Source organism: Tachypleus tridentatus, chromosome 2 (genome assembly GCF_004210375.1).
Source record: "Tachypleus tridentatus isolate NWPU-2018 chromosome 2, ASM421037v1, whole genome shotgun sequence".
In the NCBI taxonomy this organism is placed as follows: domain Eukaryota; kingdom Metazoa; phylum Arthropoda; class Merostomata; order Xiphosura; family Limulidae; genus Tachypleus; species Tachypleus tridentatus.
Genome location: NC_134826.1, coordinates 61,333,212 through 61,349,939, shown reverse-complemented (window position 1 = coordinate 61,349,939; position 16,728 = coordinate 61,333,212). Strand labels below are relative to the sequence as shown.

General features: G+C 32.7%; 1 protein-coding gene across 6 annotated transcripts in view; it reads left to right on the top strand.

The window, feature by feature from the left end:
• Positions 1 to 14,622, top strand: part of Taf3 (TBP-associated factor 3) — a 73,914-nt gene extending 59,292 nt beyond the window's left edge. For all 6 annotated transcript variants that reach the window (XM_076487818.1, XM_076487817.1, XM_076487819.1 and 3 more), the window contains exons 7-10: positions 5,798 to 5,868; positions 9,768 to 10,170; positions 14,108 to 14,208; positions 14,434 to 14,622. In XM_076487818.1, the coding sequence (XP_076343933.1) occupies positions 5,798 to 5,868; positions 9,768 to 10,170; positions 14,108 to 14,208; positions 14,434 to 14,548 (690 nt within the window). In that variant the 3' untranslated portion in view covers positions 14,549 to 14,622. The remainder of the gene's footprint in view (positions 1 to 5,797; positions 5,869 to 9,767; positions 10,171 to 14,107; positions 14,209 to 14,433) is intronic.
• Positions 14,623 to 16,728: the final 2,106 nt, after the last annotated feature.

Here is a 16,728-nt window from a genome sequence, read left to right as displayed (position 1 = left end):
GCAGATGTTTGGATTGTTCAGGTTTTATCTGAGGAACTTGTGCTCCAGTTTCTTTTCCATTCTTTTTTACCTTAAATAACCATTTCCTTTACATTGCCTTGGGATCCTACTTCCAGTTAGCGTCTGTATGAGGCAGAACAAAATCCTCTCTCCCAGCCTGCCATCAGATCTGTCAATCATCCTTCTCTAGGTTTTTATTACAGGCTGTTTCTAGCGCCTACGAAAACTAGAGACAGGTGGCCTGTGATAATTTTGTCTCACCTCAGTCAATTATTGGCTCTACCCCAATTCATCATGGAGCCTTTTTTCACCTCAGGTTGGCTCTTTCTCCAGGACTGTGGATGAACAAGGTAGACATCTCAGATGCTTACCTGCATATCACGATATCTTATCAGTCGGTCCTACCCCCTCATGCATGTCAATTCCTAGTAGCCAGGTTTTATAGTTTGTAGGTGAATTACTGACTGTATGATCTTCATACTATCCCTGCAAGGATGCCAGTTCCTGGTGACTGGGTTTTGGATGCATTTGACTTGCTATACATAGCTTATTATGTCCTAGCCACTCTACACTTGAAGGCATATCCTTTTACTCTCACACACAATGATATACTCTAAGTGCTTGAAATCCCAGTATCTTGTGGTTTAGATTCCTATATTACCATTGGGTGGGATTCTTCCATTTTGCACTTATGTTTTCAACACTTTCTATACTGGGTGAAGAGTATATCTGGTACAGAAGTGATGCAGTTTTCCATGTATAATTTTCTACTACAAGGATCTACTCTTTTTGGGAGTCCTTAGGATGCTTTTAAATGATACTTATTTCTTTCCTTTCCATCTATCCCTCCGCCTATTCAGTGTGGGATTCTAGCTATTTATCTGAGTGGAGATAATGTACTTTATTGGAAATTATAATTTTCCTATACTGAAAACATATTTCTGATAAATAATTACCTCATCTCACACTTTCCACTGAAATTGGTAGTTTGGTAGAATCTTATAGAGGGAGTCACATGTGTCAGGAGAGAGTATCACACTCTTTTTCTGGAGAGTTGTTTCATGATAATTTGCACATGAAATGAATCAATAGGTTGTAAGGTATGAAAAAAAGATTTTGTGTATAGAGGGAAACACTGAATGAGAATAACTATTTAAGTGAGAGGAGTTAAGTATCTATTGGAAATATACTTTCAGTATAGGAAAATTACAACTTTTGGCAGGGTTGGAGTAATTTAAACCTAAGGATATTTTATTTTTCTAAAAATGTGGTTGGCCTTTGGAATGATTTGTCTTCAGATTGGTATATGCAGTTAATGTAAGTAATTTTTTGGGGAAACTTGATAAACATTTCAATGATCTGGGCTGATTTTGAGTTTTTTTAGTGTATAATATAGTGAATAGATTAGTGTAATTGAACTAAAAGGTCCCTTGTTGGTCTTTAATGACATGTTATGTTAATATGTTGCATTAGATAAAATCAAATATAGATGTTGTTTTTATTTGAAGCATAAGTGTGATTAATGTTTACATTTTTATAATTTAAAATATTCAGAGATATCTGAAATAAAGAAAGTATTTTCTTCTTGATTTTGAATCCATGCTATCAACAGAACATGTGAATAAAACTTTCTGAATGTCCTTCACGTTTTGGAAGGCATGTATCATTTGCCCATAATTCTCTATTTTTTTTCCACCTTTCAAATGGCTTATTGTTCAACTGTCAAGGAATCTTGTATAAACTCTGCTTTCCCCCATAGTATTTATTTTATTGAAAATTACAGTCATGATGAAATTATGATTGTTAAAAGGTAAGAGGAAAGTTATTTCAGAGGTAAGTGCCTGTTTGAAATTTATTTTAGTTCTAAAAATGTGAAATGAGAATCAGATCTATTGCCTCTGAAATACTGAAAACTAGAATACCTACATTGCAAAAGAGATGGGACCAATTAACATGAAAAGAAACCAAAAATTACAAGCTACAGAGAAGAGAAAAAAAGAGTAATCTAGACTATGAGGTATGTGTATCAAAGCAAAATCTGAGTAGAATCATGATTTATAAAATAATTTGCAGTATAGGATTTGAGGGAGTAAGAGTGAAGTGGATCAGCCTTATAAAAATACTGGAACTAAAAAACATTCATAAAGAAAGTATTATTTTCACTAGAGTTCTTCTTTGCTTATGACACCTCTTAATTTAGACAAAAGGGTTGGTATTGTGAGTGTCAGTGGTGTATTGTACCTGTGGAGCCAACAATGAGACACAGATGTTGGCATAACTAGGTAGGAGGAATACTTTGTCCCACTCCTTTAGTGGCAGGTTTTTGAGAGAGCAGCTGAGACATATAATGAAATGAGCTTCTTTTCATCTATATCAAAAGTTTTTATAACATAACTGGCCAAATGAGAGGACACTCAGAGATAACCAAAGAAGGACCCATTCTGTTCCTGAAGGATGGGTTTAACAATGTGGAGACAGTGAAATGGAAACATTAAAGCATAAAGAAAAGAATCAATTCCAAAAATAGCCAGATGATGTCAATCTTGGTTGGAACTGAAACATCTAGTTATATTAGTAGTTCTTTTTCTGGAATCTCTAAAACCTCACAAGGACATGCACAAAAGGATGGGAAAGGTAACCCCTTAGGCATAATCAGCTACCAGAGTTGTGTCCTTTGTCCATTTCCACAGGGCAGCACTGTTTCATAGAGCCACAACATAGGGGATGGAGTTGTGTTAAGCACAGATGCACAGGTAATATACAACATGCAGAAGTCCTAACTGGATGAGTCCATACACAGTGTCTCTTAGAAGGAAATACCATGTTGTTGTTGTTGTTTTGTATGTTTGTATATAAACCCAAAGAATTTCTCAACCTTTATACAACCCCAGCTTTGTGAATAGAAGTGTTGGATGAAAGGGAGATACTTGGGTTGACTAGGACAAATGCAGATGTTAAAGAACTTGCAAAGAACTTAATGAGTGAATCAATAAAAGTACAGAATCTTAATACATAAGAAGATATTGTATGTAATTATTTTAAATTTCTTGTTTTGAAACTTAAAGTTTGCACACTTCTAAACACCCAGAAATTGTTAACTTTGGGTGTTGTATACAGAATCTCACAAAACAGAGATTCCGTCAAGCATGAAGAATAACCACAGATGGTTAACTCTCCCCACATGGGGCTGAGTCTAATTAACTGACCTTGCAACAACTTTGTACTTGTCATAGTTTCCATATTATAACTTTTAATACAATATGTGTTTGTTCACAAAATTTGGCAGGCTCTTAGTAAACATTATAAGTCTTTTGTACTTGAAAAATCAACTTTTTAATGAATATTTTTATTGAAGATTTGTCTGTGGATATATCGTATCTTTTTTGTTTGTACTAATCTTAGTGCAAAGGTATTTTCATGTTAAGATTGAAAGCATTTCTCTTTGTCTAAAGAATCTCAAATTTCATTTGTCTAACATCTAAAACCTTCTAAGTACATATAAAACATCTTTTTCAGTGAAATGTTTGGACATTATTTGTTATTTACCTCAACAATATACTTGATTTTTCAGCCTGTAGACAAATCATCAAAGTAAAATGAAAATTTTTAAAATTATAAATAAAATGAGCAACTGTGCCCTTTTTTCTTTATTATTGGTCACAAAGTTTCAAAGTATTTCTCTTTAAAGTTTGAACTGCTAAACACCTAGTAGTACACCTACTATGCCAATTCTAGAGTCATTCTCTTAAGACTTATTTTTTCTGTTGCTGGGTATTGGATGTTGGCATTCCTATTCATGTTCACAGGACTCTTTATTGTTCTACTTATGTTTTGTTGTATCTGGATAGGTCCTTTCTACCCAGAACTTCAGTGGCGAGAGAAGGTAATAAGGCTTTCTGTTCATGATATCAGGTCAGGTAATCACTACTTCTTCAGATTGAGTAAGATTTAGCAGGTCATATAATTCAAAGTTTCGTTTGTAATTTGTCAAGTTAGAGTGAGGGTTTGCCCACTTTTATGTTGTTTCCATCTTCTTCATAATTCCAGTAGCTCAACATGCAACATTTTGTAACTTTTATGTTTGGTTCTAGTAATACTGCATTACAAAATAAGAAAAAATAAAAAAACTGTCCACAGGCTATAATTCCAAGGATGAAACATGGGATCTTAACTTCCTGTTTGGAGTCTAGACAAATTCACATTCTTCTAGAAATGATTGCATTTTGTCTCTATGGTTAGTCAGCCTTTATCACCCAAGAATTAGTTCCAGTAGTAGAAATACTCACTTGTGTGCTATTACCAGAAGTAGAAATACTCATGAGTGAGATATTATAATATCTCCATTTTCGCACACCTCTTTATTTACACAGACACTCTTGTTTTGGATCTTGCATTCACTGGCCCCTCCCCCTTGTGTGGGATTTTAGCAATAGTTTGAGTGGAGGTGTGTTTCAGAAGTTAACATCTTACGATGCTTACCACTTCTAACCCTCTCTTCATCATCTTTTCTATATAATGGCCAATGCTTGAGTCTTCTGCTATGGACTGTCTTAATAAAAAGTGAATAGGAAGTAATAAGAGGAAGCTTGTGTATAGATCTGGGATGGATGGGGGTGCATTGACAAAGGTGAAGAGAGTCACAAGTGAACTCGTTATGGCAACATAGTGGGATATAAAGGAAGTAGCAACTGAGGAAAGGTTTATACTGATGTGTAGATGGACAGGGAAGAGAACCATTTTTGTGGGGTAAAGCTATTGTGTGAAAGGAGGTAAGCATTGTCAGAAATACATTTCAACGTAGAAAAATGTTAACTTTTACGATATATATAATAACAATGTTGCAAATATACCAGAATTATAAAATTTGTTATACTCAATAGTTTGATGGCTAATTAAGTAGCCTTTTAAGTGTCAAAACTAAAAAACAGGTTGATGGTACAAGTACTTGATTTCTGAACAATTAATTTTTGATGTATAATTATCTAATCATTAAATATGTATCTCATATCTCTGTGCACTTAGTGTCTATATTAGGTATGTTCTAAATATTTAATTCTTGTTACTTATTTTATACAAACTGAAAAACCACCTGACAGTGGATCCAATTTATATCTCTTCCAAAACATATAAATTAGATAAATAACATTTGAACCATGTTATTGCCATTATCACATTCTTCAAAACAAAGATTATTGGTTTCTTAAATCTGCCACTGGGCTTGAAAGCCAAGCTGCATTTGTAGACAAACTGTGTATGAAGAAATGAACTAAATTATTATTTAGTATTTCTGCATGTTACTCTATGTACTGTTAAATTAGGTTAACTTTAAATTTTTTTTTTTAACTTTAAATCAATTCTGTGTGTTGAAAGAAGACGACGTTTCGAAAGTCCTCTACACTTGTGTCTCCACAATAGGCAGTTGCCATCCATTCTACAAAGTTTCATACTGAATACTCTGCCTGAACACTCTATCAAAGAATTGTGCAGTGTAATCCTACTACCTACAAAATGTTTGGTTGATCGACACTTTCAGAAGTTTGAATTTTAAAAAATGGGCACAAAACCTTTAAAACATGTTAACTTGTAAAGATGCTTCATTTTTTACACAAGCTTTAATTTTTTTTCACATGTGCAGGAAATTGAATATGTTTATTGTGTATGATTTGATGAACCAATGTAGTCCTTTAAAGAATCTTTTTAAATACTCTAAGCTGTAATTTTCATTAAGTTATTCCTACTTCAATTGATTTTATTTGATTCTCAGTGGATATTTTTGTTTGTTTTTTTTTCTTGTCAGGAGAAAGAAGATAATGCTGCAATTCCAAAAATAACTTTTAAACTTGGTGGAAGTGGCTCAAAGTCAAAAATGTATGATTCATTTCAAAAATTATTTGTTGTTTCTCAACAGATTGATAAGTATAACTCATATTTTAGGCTTTTAACACATTCCATGTAACCACAGTTTATGTTTCTATAATGTTTTTAATTAAGCTGTTTCATATTAACTGAAATTAAAAATTTTTTTGTTAGATAGAAAAATGTTTTCTGAAAATATTACATATTGAAAGATCTTTGCTGATAACTGTAAATTTTAATGTTAACAAACTGCATGCTGCCTGTTTATAGTTAATTGTGTGCTCTTTATTGTTTTGTTGTTAAAATAATTAGCTAAGATTAAAGAAGATTATGTTATACAAATATTGTTAATTTGGGTTGAAAACATTAACAATTCATGCCTTAATTGTTTTCTGTTGTTCAACAAGTTTATTGCTGCAACATTATCACTATCACTCAAAGCATTAACATTTTTCTAAGTGGGTTTATGTTTAATGCCCCCAGCCCCAGTAGAATAGCAATATATCTGTGGCCTCATGTGGCTAAATATAGGGTTTTGATACCTGTGGTGATGGGCAGATCATGGAAAGATCATTGTGTATCTCTGTGCTTAATTCCAAACAAAGAAACAAATGCCTAATGACTTCCTAATAACTAAATCCTAAAACCCAAACTTCATTGTCATTAAATCAGATTACTAAGAAAGTAAGTTGTCTAATAATTATCGTATTTGATACCTGAATATTTTTGCCACAAGTTTTGCAGTTTTTAGGCAGCTGGGAAATAGGTTTTGTTCTAAGTTAGATCTAAATAACTTCTATTTTTTAACTGTCCTTCACAGGGTATTATTTTCACAGACTCAAAAATATTATACATTATACGTGGAGAGAGTGAAAGAGGATGTTTGTGTGTCACTTAGAAGAATGTATTTGTTTAAAAATACAAACTGATTCTTCCCATCTGCACAGAGTCGAATAGCTCATCCAAACAAAATACTCACATACCATCTACAGTCAAACTCCTGTTGAGAAGTTATTGTTGTAAAGAACTTATGCTGTAATTGTGCAAATAATATAGATTTTAAGGACGACAAGAGACCTTTTGGTTCACCTAGGGCATCCCATTTACTGAACTTTAAAATTGAAAATAAAAGGAAAAACAAATATGTATATATAAATAAGACTTAAAGCTGCACCTTGTCATTTAATATTTATCAAGTCTTCCCATAAACTATCTTAAATTTACTGCATCTGTTTACATCTGAAGGCCATCCATTAACTATGAAAAAAGATGATGGTTCATTTTTCAAGGGAAAACAACTTCAGAGGTGTTAACTGTGAAAACCTTTTCATACCATGTATCATTCTAGTGGTTCTACTCTGAACTTTTTTCCAACAGTTCAATGTCTTTCCTAAGACTGAACCAGTGATCTGTACATTGAATTATAACTTGTTTAGATTTGTAGTCAGTGTATTTCTGTATACAACCTAAAATTCCTTTGCTCCTCTACTAGCAACAGCACATTATTTAGTTGACTTAAGAGACTGATCAACCAGAATATCACGATCTTCCAATCAATATTATACTGATAATAAAATTGTGATATCTTGTATTCATTACCTTACATTTATTGTAATTAAATGTCATCTGCCATTTATTTGTCCATCTTACCAAATATACTCTTCAAAAAAAGAAACGCAAAAGGCAAAATATGGGACAAATTGTTAACAAGTTTATTCCGGGTAGTTCTGTATGACATGTGAAACTTTGCACATTCACTGCTGAACATCCAAAGTCTGCAAAGGTGAAGTTCACGCTCACTAGGTGAAGTTTAACATCACTCAATCAATAACGAGTATGCCCCCCGTGAGCATCAATAACTGCTTGGCATCTCCTGCCCATGGAAGCGATGAGATGACGAATCATATCCTGTGGAATGGCTGTCCACTCAGCCTGCAAAGCTGCTGCAAGCTGCAGTAGAGTCTGAGGTTGAGGTTGTCGCCATCGCAGACGTTGGTCCAACTCGTCCCAAAGATGTACGATGGGGTTTAAATCTGGTGATCTGGAGGGCCAGGGAAGAACGTTGATGTTGTGGTGTCTCATGAAGACAGTGGTGAGTCGGGCTGTGTGTAGTTGACGTTCACCATGATGAGTTGCACATAGGGCCTAAGAATCTCGTAGACGGGTGCGTACGGTCTGATCGGAAATCCTACGCAGCTCTGGTATGATTGAGGCAGAAGATGTCGCAGTGGTGGTCCTATCTCGAAGGTGACGTAACCGGATGTAGCGATCTTGTGCGGGCGTGGTCACACGAGGTCTGCCAGATCATGGACGGTCACGAGTTGATCCATGTTGTTGGTGATGATTCCATACCCTTGTGATGGTGCTTGGGTGGACATTCACAGCTCTGGCAACATCTGATCGAGATTCGCCTGCTTCCAAGTGACCAATGGCGTTGTTGCGTTGTGCTTCAGTCAGTCTTGGCGTAACTATATTGCATGTCGGTGGCTTAACACTGAGCTATGGAAACCGAGAACCCGTCACTTTTATAGGGATTTTGCACATGTCACACTTGCAGAACATGCAGATCTCTCAAACAAATTTATTGGAGATGAATGCGTTTTGGCGAAAAATCCGATGTATTCCCCGTTTTCAAAGTGCACAACTTTTATTGTCATTTTGGTCTGACAATCAGTGCCTTAACACGTGTAACATCACATACTCTGAGCTTGTAACGTTATTACATATATTTCTCTTTAAAATAACAAAAATATTCCTTTTGCGTTTCTTGTTTTGAAGAGTATGTATGTATATAAATTTTTGTAGAGCAACACCAGCATCCTCACAGCCTGTAACACCCAAGATCTTTTATGAAATGTGGCAAGTAGCTAGTAATCAGTATAAATCTATTCTAAACGTAAAATGTTAATAAAGTATTTGTATCAAAGTTTCATTACTCTGATTCAGATTCAGTCGAAGTTCAACGTGATACTCGTGTGAAGAATGAAAATACTTATTTTCTGTCATACAGTTTGTGTATTATACTTGCATAACCCCTGGTTTTTCCTAACTGCATATATAAAGTTTTTTTTCACTATCCCTGTATGTTGTACATGGTATTTTCTCTACACTGGACTGAACTTTTGTGAAATCAACAATCTAAAGTCAGGTTAAAATGACCTTCAGTGGCACAGTGGTATGTCTGTAGAATCACAACATCAGAAACCAGGTTTCAATATCCATAATGAGCAGAGCACACATAGCCCATTGTGAGCTTTGTGCTTAATTGTAAACAAACATTGAAATTTGATAACTGTAATATCATATTCATGATACTATGTTGAATGGCACTTCACATACACTTTGACCCCCATCTATGCATGCAATATCAACAAATGTGAGTAATTTATTAATCTTTCCTTTATCTGCCACACGTAATAAGCACTTAGAAATTGTTAGAATGACTTACACTTGTAATGTCCATCATTGTTTATTTAAAAATGCAGATCCGTTGGCAGTGCTGTATTTTCCATTAAGTGAACTGGGTGTGTGGACAGTTTGTTTACACATGTATAGTTTTGCAGGGATAAATAGAGCAAAAAAATGAAACTAAAGAAAAGATAATTATGACGTGTTATGTTTTATATCAGAATGCTGTGCAGATAATACCAGGATCCAGTGGAATGTTCAAAGTATTCAAAATTATATATTTTAGAAAGAAAATTCGTGCACAATAGTCAGTTTTTTTTTGTGTCAATATGTTACCTAGTGCATAGAAAGTAACATAACATAGAATATTACAATAAATATAATTGTGGTCTTTTTGTGTTGTTGTTGTGAATGACTAGAAGTAAGGTGTGATTCATAAGGTTGTTCAGTGTGTTAAACAAAAATGTGAAGACTTCAAAGTAAGTTGAAATACTTATTTTCAGTGTTATAAAAGCATCAGGAAAATCTACAAGTTCGAGAACTCCCAGTCCCAGCCCAAATTCGCCAGTGGAATTGCCAGCAATACCACCAAAAATACCAACACCACCACCACCACAACCATCACCTGTCATAGTTGCCTCTCCGCCTCCACCTCCTCCTCCTCCTCCTACGCCTCCTCGGATTCCCACTCCTCTTCCGCCAGAGCCCACTACCTTTTTGAGAGATCATTCCCCTTCACCTACTTCTCCTACTCCAAGTATGACAGAAGCACTTAATCCTCTTACACTTAGTGGGAGTGGAAAGAAAGGAGGGAAGTTCACTCGAGGCAGAGGCCGTAAAAGAGGTTCATCACATACTTCTGCTCCAGCTAGAACAGTTATAACAGAAACAATTGGCATCATTCAGGTAGATTTACATTTTCTATCCAAGATGATTTGATAAATTTCCTGATTAATTTGTGTTCCAGCATAGCATCTGAAAAAAAAAAAAAACGTTTATCCATGAAAATGAAATCTTTGTACATGTTTGTTTAAATTCTCATTTGTTTTGTGTTTTTTTAAATTCCTTCTTGCTTTTAAAGAATTGTTTAAAATCATGAAGTTTCCATTTTGAAGTTACAAAAAAATTAATGTGTGCTCGGTATGTATAGAAAAATGTGCTCATTCCTCAGTGATCTTTTCTTCCTGTTTCTTTTCGTTGGTGCAAATGATCACATGTTCCAGTGCTTCTTTAAAAAATAGACATATCTGATACTTTTTTATTATCCAAATCATATGAAGAAGGTTGTTTAAAGAACAATGACAAAGATTGATTAGGTTATTTATAATCAGACACCTCATTTTTACAAATGTTTTCAATGCAGTTTGTGCTGGTGTTTTAGAATTTGACAAATAGCAGACTTGAAAAGTTTAATATGCATATCATTATAAAGAACTTGAAAACAGTCTTTCAGAAGTGTCTGTATTTTATTACATACATCAACTAATAAAATTTTGTTTTAACTTTTATAATTCATCTTGACAGTAATAATTATGAGTTAGTGGAGAATGTTTGTAAATAGCACAGACAACCAAATTACACACTCACTGATATACTTTACATTTGATGCAATTTAAAACTTTTTGAGTGATAGAGTAATTCTGTCTGTCAGTTGTTACCTAGTTTGAAGTGAGCAAGAGAACTTCAGGAAACACAATAACAGGCTAGCCAAAAAGCATGGAAAGTCAGAGAAAATTGTGTCCCCCTTTTGTATTACAAAACTTCCAAAGACATATGGAACATGCTGTTTAGCTATATTAGTTGTTGGTGTGTTTTAGTGTAGTTGATCAGATAGATTGTAGGTTGTTTAGGGTTATGGTTTATATGTTTGTTAAATATACTTTTTAAATTGTTTAGTTTTATTACGTATATGTATTTTAAACCACTTCATTACAAGTATATTTTTAAGACCTACATTAACTTGATTTTGTGATTATGTCTGTGTTACAGCAACTGAAATTATATTGCAAGCATAGAAGATACAGTAGTAAAAAAAACTCACTTAAACATTACCACATAATAAATACTTGTCATTTTAATAGTAGGCAGGTCTTACATGTGGAAAGTTTTGGTAAGCATTGTGTAAGCAAGAATGAACTCAAAGAAAAAAAGTATACCCAAATAACTAACCATGGGTCTCTAATTGTTGTTGGTACAGTTTTCTTTATTATTTGTAGTTATAGTTGTGATATGAAAGTTATTTGTCACAAAATAATTGTTTCTTTTTTCTTGTAATGTTTTTTTTTTGTTTTAACAGTTTATCTATCAAGTTCACAGTGCGTAATCAGTGGTTGTAAAAATTGTATTTACTTCAGTAATTTTTTTCTAGACAATGAAAAAAATATTTCAACCTTTCAACAAGTATAGTAAGTTCAGTCCTTTAAGTAAAAAAATAATAATAACAAAACAAAAACAATCCCATTCTGTCCTGCAATAAAAGAAACATCATATATCTATCATGAAGTACTTTCAAAGATGGCTATCATATAAGGGCTGTACCACAGGATTTTGTTTATTGTCCTGAAATCTAGAATGTGAAAAACTTTTTAGTTTACTAAATGTCCAAATTTTACTCATCAAGAGATTTCTCACAGAGAATGTTAAAGTGACTTCTGATTTATTAGCATGAATTATAAAGAACATGTGGTACTGCTACATTAGGCAACAAATCACAAGAGTGAGTGTTCCAACTGTAAAACTATTCTTAAATTCTAGGGTCCCTATAGATGGTATACTGCAGATTTGCTAGCACACCATCTCACTTGCAGTGTTTAGACAGTAGAAGTACCTTGATTTTATTTTGAAAATTCATAATATCTTCTTTATTTCTTTGATATTTTTTGTAATACCAACCAGCTATGGGACTACTGTGTGATGAAGGGAATAGTTTAATGTGGCACAAGTTCATTACCCTTGGCCTAGAGTTAGCCATTAAGATAAATAGTCAACTATACTTTCAATTACAATATTTTGTGAAGTGTAGTTGTGTATTAAAGCTGATATTTTTAGTAGATCACTATTTAGTTTTCAGCTTTTTTGATTAAAATGTTTTTTTGTTATCTTCTTAATTGATGTTTCCAGCAATACACAGAGTTTTGTGAGATTTGTTTTATGAAAAAATGAGAAAGCTTATTTGTAAAATAGTATGCCACTCAGCATGTGATATTTTTAGAAATTCCCCAAAATGTAAAATCTCTGTATAATCAAATGATGTATAACATTAACTGTTGATTTGCAGTTAGTGTATTATATCTAGCCTATTCATTCCAGTTGAAACTTGTATTAGGACAAATCATGTTGCACCAGGAAAATGTGATTTTCTTTTTCTGTCCTCACATCAGTAAACAGGAAGATACTCTCAATCCATAAGTACTGATGTGGGTTCTGTTTTGACCCCCTGCAAAATCATAAATAGCTCCCATTCTAGTAAGTCTGCAAATAGTTTTTTTTTGTCTGGTGACTTGTAAAAAAAAAAAGAGAGAGAGTGAGGAATTAATATTGTTCTTTTAAATTTGTTAAATATTTTTTTTCTTCCCCACTTGCAATGTCTTGAACTAAATACTTATGTATTTATGCTTGCACATAAGGGTTAAGAAATTGTTAAATAATGCATTTCATTGTTGTTATGGAAACTTATAATCCTTTAAAATGTTTATTGCATGCAATTGTGTGCCTGTGCACATTACTCAACACCTTCATCTATTTTTCTTTTTTTCTGTTAAATTTGATATTTCATATTCAAATAGTATATTGTAGTAACATGTCCTTCAAGCTTTTGTGGAAAAGGAATCCAATGTTGTACAGCCTTTTTTAGCAGACATTATTTTATGTCTGAATCAATCTTTATCAACATAATATTTTTCACCTTACTGTAGTATTACACACTAGAATAAACATCTATTTAAACATCACCACCAAAGTTTATTAATTTTTACAAAAGGCAAAAAATGTATCAAACCTCTTTAAAAGAACAAAAACAAAATGTAGCTGCAATATTTGAAAGTAGGAGCAAGGACATCAGAGTGAAGTTGATTCTGAAGTTTGTTTTTATCTCTGCTAGCCTAATTAGTATATGTGTTTGTGGTGTTTAGATCTGTATGACATAAGTACTGAAAAGATAGCCACTTCTAATACATACATTCAGATCATATGTTTTATCTTAATTGAAGCATATCAACTGTGGAAAAAATTAAAAAGTGTGTCTACATGTTTTTTTCTTATTGAAATTGGTGGAAAAATTATGATAATTGCTTTAAATAGGTTTTAAAATATGCAATATAATACAAATAAGTATTAACTACATTCAGTATTTTGTCATTGAAGATTACTGAAAATCAGTAGTTTTTTTGTAACATTCTTCTGTGTTTTACAGCTTATGTTTGAAGTGTCGTACAGAAGAACTGTTACTGATGTTGTAAGATTTACAAGCTCTACTGAAAATCACTGTTGATAAATTTCCTCATGTTTGTCATTAGACTGATATTTGACTCATTAGATGAGCTAACGAAGGAAAAAAAAAAGAATATGTTTAAAAATATGCAGCATATTTTATTTCATGTTAATGTGTTTTGGTTTATGGCTTCAAAATTTTATGGTTGTAATGTGATTAATCAGAGGTTGGGATTTGCCATTTTTAATGCAATCCTTCTTCATGACTTTGTTTATTCATTTAACTTCATTTAGATATAATTATTTAATTTCACTACTATATATTTATCCATCCATTCCAGGGCTTACCAAATGTGGTTTATGATTACTTATAATTTTTGTTCTTTCCTCAGTTGTTTCTTTTCTTGATTTGTAGGATGATAGTGGGAATATGATTTGGATATGCCCAGCTTGTACTAATCCTGATGATGGTAGACCAATGATTGGTTGTGATGAATGTGACAATTGGTTTCATTGGTAAGAATTGATCAGTGTTTTTTACCAACTATCATTAATCTGTAAGTAATATGATGTGTTGAAAATGTTACTGGTATTTCATTATGGGTTTGTTTTTCATTTATTTATATATATATATCATTTTTTTGTCAACACATATTGGTCAACTCTCATTTAGTGTTTTTCTTTTTTAGTGATTTAAACATGTCAAGCTCTGGTGAAAAATTATGATATATTTTGTTATAGGGTATGTGTGGGAATAGTTGTTCCACCAAAAGATGAAGAACCATGGTATTGTGATCGCTGCATAACAAGGAAACAAGAGGCAGTACCCAAGAAGAAACGAAAAAAGAAAAAATGATTTGGTGGTGCAACAGCAAAAACAGACGAGTGTTCATTGAAAGTTTTCTTAATAAAACCTTCCTGGTGCACTGAGGCATGCCTCTTTCTTTTTATTCAGGCCTATTCCAAACTGTTTGATACAGTATTAATAAAACATAACATATTTCACGAACTTTTATTACTCAGTGTATAAAGCAGAATCGTAAATCAAACTAGGTGTTATTAAATACAATTTAACAGTCCTTAAGCTAAAGTAGTAAAGAAATTCTTAAAGATTTCTTATCCTTTTATTATAATAGTACTTTCTGTTACATGGATTTTATATTTCACATCTTAAATTATACTTCAGATAAGATTGAAAAGAAAAATAATTTTGTTTTAGGCATTTACAAATATACAGAATATATGCTTAGTGATATCTTAATTATAACAGAAATATCATTGTAAAGTATTTGTGATTGACATACCTATCTTTGATAATACGCTCGTAGATAAGCATACACTTAATGAAAATACGTTGAAAAGCAAAAGTTCTACTATGAATAATTGTAAAAGATTAAGAGAAGAATCTGAACATTTAGCCTCAGAGCACCTGAGAAGTCTGCAAAAAGAAAACAAAAGGGCATTTTACAAAGAACTATATAGATTGTCTTGTACCATCTTGTATTCACATATGGTAAGTTACCTAAATAAGTATGGTTTCAGTGGCTTTTCATGTTGTCCATGTTTGTTGCTTTTCTCTTACAAGAATTTATTTTAATGGAAGGTTCCACTGAAACTGAATGTTGTGAGGTGAACACAAAATGTTCTGTGGTTTACTAATTGTTCCAGTTTGACTCTTTGCAGCATCTTATGAGAATATTTTTTACATGTTAGCTGTTCTATTTCACTGAATTCAACAATGTAATGCATTCCAGGAAATAGACAATTTTTAAGATTACAGAAGGAAAACTAATAGACTGTGATGTGGTAAAGTAAAACAACAATCACTGTTTTAGGTTTTTTAGTAACAGTGGTCTAGATATTTACATGTATAAACAGATGAATAAATTCAGTACTGATTAATTTAACCACATAGTTAGCTGAGTGTATAACAGAACCTAATCATACATGTGAGATCTTTTGTGATAGCATTTATGATAACTAGTTTTAAGGTGGATCTTGTTACTTTAAAAGAACAATAACATATTGGATTAAATACAAATCTGTAGAGAGACAGAGAATATAAAAATAGATTTTCTGATTCTTAATAGAAAAATATAGTCCATTGCATAAAAGTTAAAACAGTAATCTATTTGGCTTTTGTTCACTTCTTTGCGAGTTCTTAATTTCTACAAGACTCCATCTTGAGTGGAGTGAAACACATTCTTGATGACAAGAAACCCACTTGAGATAAAAATGTATCTCAAAATGGCTGGTGTGGGTATTAACACTTTTACTAATAAAGTAGAGAGCAATGTTTCGACCTTCCTAGGTTATCTTTAGATCAAAACTTTATTCACTCTTTTATTAGTAAATGTGTTAGTACCCATACCAGCCATTCTGAGACCCATAGTGAAACACATCTAATCAAAGGACTGTATAATTTAAAATACAGGTAGTCAAAAAAAGCAGGACTTGTTGTGCGAATAGGAATGACAGCATTCAGGTGTTATATCATGATGTTAGTTTACCATATTTTGTTAGACTGTTGTGTAAAAATTTGTTTTTGCTTGCATGCTTGAATTGAAGTTCATAGAATGAAGTAGTTTCCTCAACATGATTTATTTTTTTCTAAGCTCTAGAGCATTTTGTTAGAAAGGTTTGTTGATTAGATAGTATTGAACTAAGCAGTGCAGCTGGGACTTGCAGGCAAATATCAATCATATCTAGTAATGATGAGAAAATTAATGCTTCCAACAGAGAACAAATTTGTTTTGGCTCAGAAATTGTATGATGTGATACAGTAAGAGTTTTAAAACCACATAATTTGTAATCCTAGTGGACCATTTTCAGTTATCCAAAAACTAACCCAGTATTTAATGTAGCTAATTTAATATACCATTATTTACAGTGATTAGAATACATTGATGCATCAGTTGAGTCCTTGCTGTTAGTAGTATTTGTTTTCATAACTCTAATGATAATTCATTAGATTTGACAAGCTTTAGGTATCAAAGCTAGTTCCAACTTAATATATAAATAAAACATTTCAACCAA